The sequence below is a fragment of the Bombus fervidus genome, chromosome 3 (genome assembly GCF_041682495.2).
Source record: "Bombus fervidus isolate BK054 chromosome 3, iyBomFerv1, whole genome shotgun sequence".
NCBI lineage: Eukaryota > Metazoa > Arthropoda > Insecta > Hymenoptera > Apidae > Bombus > Bombus fervidus.
The window spans coordinates 17,505,748-17,515,835 of record NC_091519.1 but is presented as its reverse complement, the minus strand read 5'-3'; the positions used below and the strand labels follow the sequence as shown (position 1 = coordinate 17,515,835).

Sequence of the window (10,088 nt, the reverse complement as noted above, 5' to 3'; positions counted from 1 at the left end):
ATGCGATTTGTTCCATTAGTTACCGTTTTCGCGCGGTCGAATTAGAGACGGTGCGTGAAGGTGTCTGTGGTCATTTCCTACTAAAAATGCGTTTTTTACTAATTTGCAACCTAACTTATTTAACTTATCGTAACGTAATAGGTCTCATTTTACAGATAATTTTATTAACTGCAACTTTCTATCGGAACTTTTCCACATACGACCAATAGTTTATAAAATACAAAGCAAAACGTAAAAAGAATTCGTGTTTTTCTCGTTCAGTCGATATTTTGTTCAGGGGTCTCCGGAGGAGTCATATTATGCAAAATATTTCTATTATCAATTTGTTTTTGGAAAAATGTTAATTCCGAATGGTCTACACTATTATTCGACTATTATCCAGTTATGCGACGCATCTTCATTGATTGTAGCAAATAAATAGAACGTATACAAAGTGCATAGTCACTCTTCGATAACTACTACTAAAGGTCATCGATAGAGCTTATGTTGTAATACACATAAAGCTTTGTGTAACTATATAAATAAATAAATTCTTACCTCTATGATTATTTAATATCATAATAAACACCTTCAACCTTTTTTACAAGAAAATTCTCAATATCAATCTATCCCTAAAAAAATAGTAATTTGGCTAGACTATTATTCGACCGATCGAATCATCCGACACGTTTTATCTTCTGACCGCGCGATGAATGCAAATATTGAAAATGCAGAGTCATTGGTTTATAACTATAAACGTCACTGATACAGATTATGTTATAACGAAAACATAAAGCGTTCAATACTAAAGTAAATAAATAAACTCTTACTATTGCGATTATTTACCATAATAAATATTTTCATGTCATTTTACATGAAAATATTCAATATATAATTAGAAAACAACGCATTATTCCTCCAATTTTATAAATTAATTTCAATTATCACCTCCATAGATAACTCAACTGATGTCCGGTCTTATATAAACGCGGATAGCTAAACTTCATCAGTATCATTTCAAAGTAGCTGGAAGAGTGTCATCAAGAAATGGCACCAGTAAACTACTATTTTCTCAATATTCTTCTTACGGTCGTCATCCTTGTGACGTTCCTGCTTTTATACGTAAAGTATAGGCGTACTTACTGGCAAAGACGAGGTGTTCCTACCCTACCTGCCCACTGGTTCTTTGGTAATGTAAAAGATATAATACAATTTAAGAAATCTCCCTCCATTGTGATCGGTGATCTACACAATAAAGCTTCAGACAACGACGATGTTCTTGGAATTTACATTTTCCACAAACCGTTCCTGTTATTAAGAAATGCGGAATTAATTAAACAGATTTTAATCAAAGACTTCGATTATTTTCCGGATCGTTATTTCACGGCTCAATCGATTCGGGATAAGATAGGAAGTAGTAATCTCTTCACGATGCACAATCCGGAATGGAGACAAATGAGGTTCCCAATTTTTAAAACGTTTATCAAAATAATGTTTATGAGCATGGTAAAAGAATTTATTGACGAACGTGTACTCTTGTTAGGACAAAAATATCGCCGGTGTTCAGCAGCGGGAAAATGAAGAAACTTTTTCATTTGATCGGCGAAACCGCTGACTCGATGAATAAATATTTAGAAGAGCAATTTTCACATGAAGCGAAAACGAAAACTATTTTCATAAGGGATGTTGCCTTGAGATATACGACTGACATTATATCTTCCGTCGCTTTTGGAATTAAAGTAAATTCCTTCGATCCTGAAACGGTACAATTCTTTGAAAAAGGTATTTGCCAAACGTTCTCCGATATTGCGTATTATCTTATTTTGTTGTCTTCTTGCAAGTTGAAACGATCTCGCGTTTATTGCGTTTCTTCTTTTTTTCCTCGTAAAAGCTCAAGAAGGCACTCGAATAACGTTTCTTCGTGCTATCCAATTTGGCTTTATGTTCTTCTTTCCACAATTTTCGAGCTGGATCGGCGGTCAAATGTTAGGATCGTCTACGAATTACTTCCGTAAAGTATTTTGGAATTCTATGGATACCAGAAATATGACCAAAGCTAAGCGAGGGGACTTGATCGATTCTTTAATAGATTTGAAAAATGAAAATGATCTGAGTAAGAGTTAGATATTTAATCTTAACCATTGATTAAACCTCTTATGCGTATAATTCGTCTAAAAAAATACTGATTTATCTTTAGAGCTCGAGGGCGATGAATTAGTGAGTCAAGCAGCAATATTTTTCGTTGCTGGTCGTGAATCAAGCGTAACAACTATATGCTTCACGCTTTACGAACTTGCTAAGCATCCGGAGATTCAGAAACGAACGCGAGAAGAAATTCACGAGAAGTTGAAGGAACATGGAATGACTTACGAGGCCTTCCAGAGTATGAAATATCTTAATCAAGTTATATCGGAAACTCTACGATTTTATCCTCCAGCTCCACTTATTGACCGTATTTGTGTAAAAGACTACAAGGTAAATCGACAAATTATAATAACGATTCGTTATAAACTTGTTCAACGAAATATTTTCTTCGGATAATTCGAATATTAAAATATAAAGAATATCTTTTTCTTGCGCGCGTGTGTTTAGTTATTTATTATCTAACTATTTTAGTTATTACGTAACAAATAAGGAAACGAATAACTGTGTACTTATTATGACAAACAAGATTGAAGGACACGTACTTTTTAGTAAATAACACGGATTCTTTTCCTCGTAAAAATTTATTTATGAAGATCATATTTTCCTTTAATTCGATTGTTATTAACATTTTGTATCTTATTCGAGTCTTCTTTTATAAATTTCAAAAATGAAAAAAATATTATATATAGCTACAACAACAGAGAATGTTCTTCTTTTATTATATATGAATCCATATTAAATATCGTACGACTGCATGACTCGACAAAAAGAGTCCTATCTTTTATGCCGTTAGAGATCTCTTACACACTACAGTTGAATACATCATTGGTCATATAACGTTCTAAATGATAGATTTCTTAGATTCCAGGAACTGAGATAGTTGTGGAAAAAGGGACACCCATCTATGTGGCTTTAACTGGTCTCCACCGTGACCCAAGATATTTTGCAGATCCTCAGCATTTTGATCCTGACAGATTTAGCGATAAAAATAAAGATAATATCAAACAATGCACGTACATGCCTTTTGGCGATGGGCCAAGAGTTTGCATCGGTAAATATTTATTTAACGTTATTTAACATAAAATATTCTTATAATATTAATATAATATTGTTTACTTCTACACTTTAATGACATATTTATTGTAGGAGTACGACTCGGTCTATTGCAAAGTGGTATGGCTTTAATTACGATACTTAAAGATTACGAAATTTCATTAGATCCCACAAGCAACACAGATGGCATTGATGCTCGTAATGTTTTCTTGACAGTAAAAGAAGACTTTAGGTTAAATTTTACAAAACTATAAGGAATCTATCGCATTATTGAAAAATATATCTTTTCTTTTTCTTATACTCCCATAAAAAGGAATAAAATGGAACGTCATAAAGGAATAAAAATAAGGGAATCTATTTAATAAAATATGACATGTGTATTTTTTCTATATACAGATATACATTTGTAAATACTATTATACAAAATCTTTTGGAGGCATTATTTGTTAACGTTTTATTTCGGTAGCAATGTTAAATACTTCTTAAATTCATCAATTACACATTCTCGTGGATTTAATGGGGTTTGCGCGGTAAGATGATCGCTTAAATATTGTGGCATAAAGCAGAGGATACCTTTACTGGCCAACATTGCCCAGTCGATCGGTTGACTGGCTTGTTTAGGATTCACGAAACAATGAGTAATCTTCTTTCCAGTTGGACTTGTATCGTATGGTGGTCTAGAACAAATAACATGTAAACTATAACATATCTGTAAATAATATGAGTTTAATAAAAAAAAAAAAAAAACTTACCGTGCTTGGACAACTTTCCCACCTCCAGCTTCGATTAATCTTTTAAACTGATCGTATTTGTCCCCAGGAGCTAATAACAAAGCAACCATATTGTGAAACGGCCTATTCGGTTCTTTTAATAATCTAAGCCTCCATCTATATGCAGCTGCTGCGATTGTTTCTTCAACTTTGTCAGTAGGATCCGGTATAATGCCTTTACTTTTTGGATTCCCCCATTCATATTTTTCTTCCTGTCAATAAATAATTGAAGTGAAGTAAAAGACTACTCGTAAACATAAAATATAGGTAAAATATGATAACGATAAGAGAATCAAGAGAATCAATACTAACATCAAGGAATTTCCCTTCTTGTTCAGAGTCCCGCAAATACATGCAATGTAGAACCCATTTTCCTGATGCTATACTTCCAAGCATTTTTTCATTCCTTGATGGTTTAATACAAAGCAAATGTGTTGCACTTATATCAAAGCAAGCATCCGATGATACCTCACCGTCGAGATCTCTTATCACTTTTTCATATGTTATTCTATCCTATTGAGATAAATATAAAATATTATGCATGTATATACGTATTGAATATGTATAATCCATAGATATAACAATTAATATACCTTCATGCCTGATAGCATGAATTTTGGTTTCTTTTTTTCTGGTTCAATTTCTTCTTCTAAGGATTCTTCTTCATCGTTGTTTATAATATGTTCTTCGTGTGCGAAACTTTCATTCTGTTCTCCATGCGTTATCAACTTCGTATAAAACAACGTTTATAATTACAGTTAATTGATATCAAATATTCAAAATAGAATCGACTTATGAAAAGAACCTACCCGTTTTGAGTGGCTGGGATCTTCCCATACAATAGCATCGACAGGTTGAGAATCTTTTACAATAACTATAACAAAGAATATATATTAGACAATTAGATATTAATAAATAGATATAAATGTACCTACATTTTTGTATGGGATCGGAACATTCAGCGCTATATGTGTCTGCATTCTCTCCGGAAAGAGAATACCTATTCTCAGGAGTACTTGATGCTCTTTGAAGTACTTGATCCAGTTGTGCAATTTGCCTATAAAAGACAAAATCCTATGAAAGGTCTATAAAGAATTTTATACATAAATAGTGAAACACATTTATGTATTAACTTACATATTAATCTCATTATTTGGCAGTGCATTATTTTCATCTGTGAATTCTAATTTTTTCCTAATGGGAGTAGTAGCGGTTATTTTGCTATCATCTTTTGCTTCTTCCGGTGCCTCTTTTGACGCTTGATCGTCGTTAAGAGATAATGTCTCATCTGCATTATTCCGCTGTAATGTTATAATATTTATTAATATATATATATAAATATTTATCAATATACATATATATATTATATATAAATAAAGCATGCTACCTCTGGATCACAAGTCTCACTTTTTAGTTTCTGCCATAACTGTCTTTTAAGTTCTGAAAGAGGCTATAAATTCAACCATGTTAATATCTATTAGATATTTATGCATTATGCACATAATTAAGCTTAAAAGAAATACTAACTGTACTAAGTGCCCTTTTTTTTAAAGGAGGTTCTTCTATTTTTGACTCTGGAAAATTATCAACCCATTTTGCCCAATCTTTTCTTGTGTCTGGTGAAGAATTGGGTCTAGATACTTGACCAGATGCTGTTTCTGGCGTATGAAACTGTGATTGAGGAGTTTTGTTCATAAGTAAACTGAGTCTTTTATTTATTAACGGTTTATCACCGGAAGTGCCATCTTGATTCTATAATATATATTTTTAGTAATAAATCACAAATTAATAATAAAAGAAATATATAAAACTATATATATATATATATATACTTGTAAATTTGATAAATGTCGTTTTGGAGTAATAATGTTCCTAGCTGCTGGTTCAGTTGGTAGATCTATTTGATTTGAGTTAACTTTAAGTGAACTTGCGTCTGTCTCGTTAGTTTCAGTTGGTCTTTCAGGAGCTTGGAGGAGGGATTAATATTAAAAAAATTTGTGTGTATACATATTTAATATAGATGTGTTAAATATTTGTGTACCTATGGTTTCTCCTACAAGAAACGGTGTTTCGTCAACCCGTTTCGATTGAACTGCACAGGCTTTTAACCATTCTGCGGTAACAGCTGGTAATTTCCACTTCACTGCAGCATTATATTTATTTCCTTCGGGTGTCGGACAAACCAAATGGGTGCTTCTATATATATTTTTTTCAAGATTAGTTTTACGAACGAAAATATCTTGACACCTGAAATGAACAATGCTTTGATACTTGATTAAGTTTAGTTATCTTTAAGGTGTATGATGAGAATAATACATGGCACCCAATTCCGCAGCTAATGTTATAAGATACGTTCGTTCTACTCCAACATATGTACTCATTGTAATAACACAGTCTGATAACGGAGTAGAATGCTTTTTTATAGATAGAGGTTTATGATAATACATAATTTCAACTATTTGTTCCTGATTTACACAATCTTCCTAAAAAAAAATATTAACATTAAAAGATATGAAAATATAAAAATCGAAATAAAAAGCTTAAACTTACGATAAACAAATCGGTAACGATTTCATTCACTGTATGTTTTAAAGGTGCGCCACATTTTGGTACTACACCATAATCTGGAATACCAGCGAAAGTGCTTGAAACTACTTTTCCATTCATTGCCATTATAGTTTCAACTACAAAATTATCTTCCTCGTTGAAGCCAGTTACGACAAATGTCAAACCTATATGTATATTTTAACATTATTTTAGTTCATTGCTATACATATTTTACTAGTGCATTACCTTCAAATAGTCTATCATTCATAGTAGATGTTTGATTAATCGGTACTGCAGTATCATCTGCTGCGAATGTTATAGATTCTTTTAAGCATTTTTTTTTACTTTCATGATCATCTACCAAGGTTTTAACATTATCTTCTCCCGAAACACGTGTATCGGGCTTTAAAAATTCTTGCATTGTTTTATCATTTGTTGCATCTAATAATAAATAAGATATATATTCATTTTATTTTATAACAATGTAAGCAATTATTTACAGACATTACCAGCTGTATCTTGAAGATAATGTTGAAGTAGATCAGATGATTCTTTCTCTTTTTCTAACATCGCCAATTTTCGGTCTATGTCAAAAGACGGTATAGAGACTTTCTTCGGTTTTTGTAGCATTTGTAAATTCTGCAAAAATACATGCATACGTTAAATACTTATATACTATATTTTTTATGTATTTACCTTCTTACTTAATGGTGATGCTGGTTCTGTAACTTTTTGAACTACAGTATTTTTTTGTCCACATAAAAAATTTTCTTCTGGCGCGGGCCGTTTTAATTTGACACTTTCTTCTAACCATTCCAGTGTCAATATATATGGACTGTATCAAATATCCATGGTATTAAATTACAGAATTTTAAATAGATATTTATAAACATTAAATTAACATTATACCATAATTTTTTTGATTTCAGTAGTTTTAGTTCACTAGCTGCTCTGTTTTCGTCCCCGACGATAACGTGTGTTACAGCGTCAGATATATCATCAAGTCGCGTTGCACTACCTACGTTTAATATTTTGTTAAGTTTATCCCGTTGATTAGAAGCGAATCCAGCTAGGTAAATCTAAAGAGAGAGAAAAAAAAAGGAATTGATTAGAGAAATATCATGGGACAATATTACAAAACATGACAAATTTTTTATGTAATTTACGCACATTGCAACCATCTAGAAACGGACCAGCCAATTTCGCTTCACTAAATGTAAGTCTATCCAAGACTGTAGTAGTTGTAGAAACTGAAACATTTAAATAAATTTAGAATACAATTCATCCTTGTTATAAGACACTTTCGTGCATTACTAACCAGTAGAGACATTGTTATATAAAGTATCGAGGGTAGAAACATTGCTCATTGTTGTTACTGAGGTTTCATCTATATAATTGCCTTGCTGTGTATCACATGTTATGGAACTTATCGTAGAACAATTAAAACTTTCACATACTGTGCATTAAAAAAATTGTAATATCAGTTACTAATCTATAGATTTATAATATTAAAGAAATATTTTTACCATTGAACTTTTCTGGAGTGGAACATGCTTTTAGTGTCTTAATTAGATAATCTTTAAAAGGCAAAGCATAGCCAACCTTTATACTTTCATATACCCAATTTGGTGTTAAACAAGCAATATTTGCTTTTTTTGCATATTTAAGCTTCTCACTTATTGGACTATTTTCAGGTGCAAGTACAACTTTAACTTTTGCCCCATCCAAAGGACCCATAAATATCTAAAAAGAGAATAATAATATAAGGGTATGGTTAGGTGAAAGAGAAAATAAAAATTTAAAAAGCTATATATCTTACCCCTCCATTAGTGTTAATTAAACGTTTAATTTCCTCCTTCTGACGTTTTGGAAGATTTGTTGATGTTACAACTAAGTTAAGAAACACAGAAGCTTTATATTTATCAAACATTTTGTCATGTGGTGTAACAAAATTCTTTAAACTCATTTCCCAGATTGCTTCAATCCATTCTTTTGTAACTATTGGTATTTTCATACCTATTGCTGTCTATTAAAAATAAATAAATATTATGATAAGAATATCTATATAATTTTACCGATATAAATTTACTTACCTCGTATTTAGCAGACATGACAGATGATGTTACAAGATGCGTTACACGACTACGTAACTGTCTTGTAAAAATTCCTCCCATATATTCTACTAATTTTTCTACATGTTCCTGTAATAATAAGATTTTTGGATAATTTCCTCTTTGTTGTGCGTAGAAACAGTTAATGGGTATACCTTTTCTTCCGAAGATAAACCAGAAGCACATACACACAGACCTCTCATTGTCGTTGTATACACTGGGCTTGCTCCTTCTGGGATTGGTTCTCCGTTGTTAAAACAAACTAATAAACATTTTGGACCAATTATGCTGTAGAAGTAAAATAACATTATATACTATTTTTAAAAAATCAAAGTATTGTTAAATTATCAGTAATTATATCAGTAATTAAACTCCTACTTACGAACATTTAAATGTTCTTAATTTATTAAATGTATCTCCTTCGAATTTTTCCATTACGAAGACATCAGTTTTATTAGGTTTCATTTTATTACAATCTTTTTCACTGATCCATATTGGGTGTAAATCATTTTCACAACATTTCTAAAAGATCAATTTATTACATTGTTTTTATTGTTGCTTAAAAGTTATTATTTATGTAAAAATAAATTTACTAACATTGTATGAATGACACATATCTTCACCACAATCATCTTCAGAATTATATTCATTTGATACAATAAAATAGAGATTTATATTTACAATTTGGCTCTCTTGACTCGTCATTTTTAAATACTTTCACTGTTTCTTTGAATTTGATACGATTTTTATTTGACAAATAGATATTCAATAAAAGAATAAAATGTCAGAGACTTATGTTTACACATTACACATTTTATAACTAAAACAACTCGAAAGCCTCATTATTTATTTATTAAAAAATTATGCCCCACAAATTACGTTATGTATTAGGTATTACCAGTTTCTAATAGTTTCATACGATGACGATAGGTTAGATTGCTTTCACAAATAGATTTTACAAAGATCGCTAATTTTAAAGAGACGTGTTATTTTACACTCAATAAAACAATATTTAATATTTCATTTAAATTCCTATTTAAATTTTTTGTTAAAATTTTTAAATGGTAAGATATTAATATCACAGTTACTTATGTGGAAGATCTCGCGCCCAATTTTACCACTCTAGTCAATATTAGTATGATTTCTATAATTATGGTTAAAATTTTAAAAAGAATTTATGTGGACGAATGTCAACAATTAAATAGTATGTCGTATGCCTTCTTTAAATTAAACATAGTACATTAATATATTTATGAGATAGTTTACAATTCTTTTGTAGTGGTTTTAAACAAGCACAATGTTCGTTCTCATTACAGTCTGAACAAAATTATAATACAAAATAAAATGAACTACAAAAATATTGTATGAATTACTAAACAGTATGTTTTATTCCGATTAAATATGGAATAAAATAAATATCCATTGCAAAAATGTAATTTTATGTTCTATCAGTCAACAGTGTAATTTATTTTAAGTTTATTAG

The 10,088-nt window shown here is 30.8% G+C and overlaps 2 protein-coding genes across 2 annotated transcripts; one reads left to right on the top strand and one right to left on the bottom strand.

Annotated features, from left to right (window-relative positions):
- Positions 1-979: 979 nt before the first annotated feature.
- Positions 980-3,942, top strand: LOC139985393 (cytochrome P450 6k1). Its single transcript, XM_071999801.1, has 6 exons — positions 980-1,439; positions 1,523-1,761; positions 1,871-2,092; positions 2,177-2,454; positions 2,986-3,175; positions 3,271-3,942. The coding sequence occupies exons 1-6, from the start codon at positions 1,027-1,029 to the stop codon at positions 3,429-3,431; spliced, it is 1,503 nt and encodes a 500-aa protein (XP_071855902.1). The 5' UTR covers positions 980-1,026; the 3' UTR covers positions 3,432-3,942.
- Mus101 (mutagen-sensitive 101) lies at positions 3,535-9,844 on the bottom strand. Its single transcript, XM_071999790.1, has 25 exons — positions 9,203-9,844; positions 8,988-9,127; positions 8,761-8,893; positions 8,588-8,695; positions 8,314-8,520; positions 8,021-8,237; positions 7,813-7,950; positions 7,665-7,744; positions 7,404-7,573; positions 7,191-7,329; positions 7,004-7,133; positions 6,741-6,935; positions 6,498-6,679; positions 6,264-6,430; positions 5,989-6,194; positions 5,780-5,913; positions 5,475-5,699; positions 5,335-5,397; positions 5,085-5,248; positions 4,883-5,004; positions 4,757-4,821; positions 4,541-4,675; positions 4,260-4,460; positions 3,930-4,159; positions 3,535-3,854 (listed from the first exon to the last, which is right to left on the bottom strand). Exons 1-25 carry the CDS (start codon positions 9,308-9,310, stop codon positions 3,632-3,634), a joined length of 3,882 nt encoding a protein of 1,293 aa, XP_071855891.1. The 5' UTR covers positions 9,311-9,844; the 3' UTR covers positions 3,535-3,631.
- Positions 9,845-10,088: the final 244 nt, after the last annotated feature.

What these genes read in the sequence shown, in the direction of transcription:
- LOC139985393 (XM_071999801.1), top strand. Translation starts at nt 1,027, where the DNA reads ATGGCACCAGTAAACTACTATTTTCTCAATATTCTTCTTACGGTCGTC. An exon ending in GGTACAATTCTTTGAAAAAG is followed by an intron (nt 1,762 to 1,870) that starts GTATTTGCCAAA and finishes TCCTCGTAAAAG; the next exon opens with CTCAAGAAGGCACTCGAATA. An exon ending in TTTGTGTAAAAGACTACAAG is followed by an intron (nt 2,455 to 2,985) that starts GTAAATCGACAA and finishes TAGATTTCTTAG; the next exon opens with ATTCCAGGAACTGAGATAGT.
- Mus101 (XM_071999790.1), bottom strand. Translation starts at nt 9,310, where the DNA reads ATGACGAGTCAAGAGAGCCAAATTGTAAATATAAATCTCTATTTTATT. An exon ending in TTCCGATCCCATACAAAAAT is followed by an intron (nt 4,822 to 4,882) that starts GTAGGTACATTT and finishes TCTTTGTTATAG; the next exon opens with TTATTGTAAAAGATTCTCAA. An exon ending in GGGAAAGTTGTCCAAGCACG is followed by an intron (nt 3,855 to 3,929) that starts GTAAGTTTTTTT and finishes TATTTGTTCTAG; the next exon opens with ACCACCATACGATACAAGTC.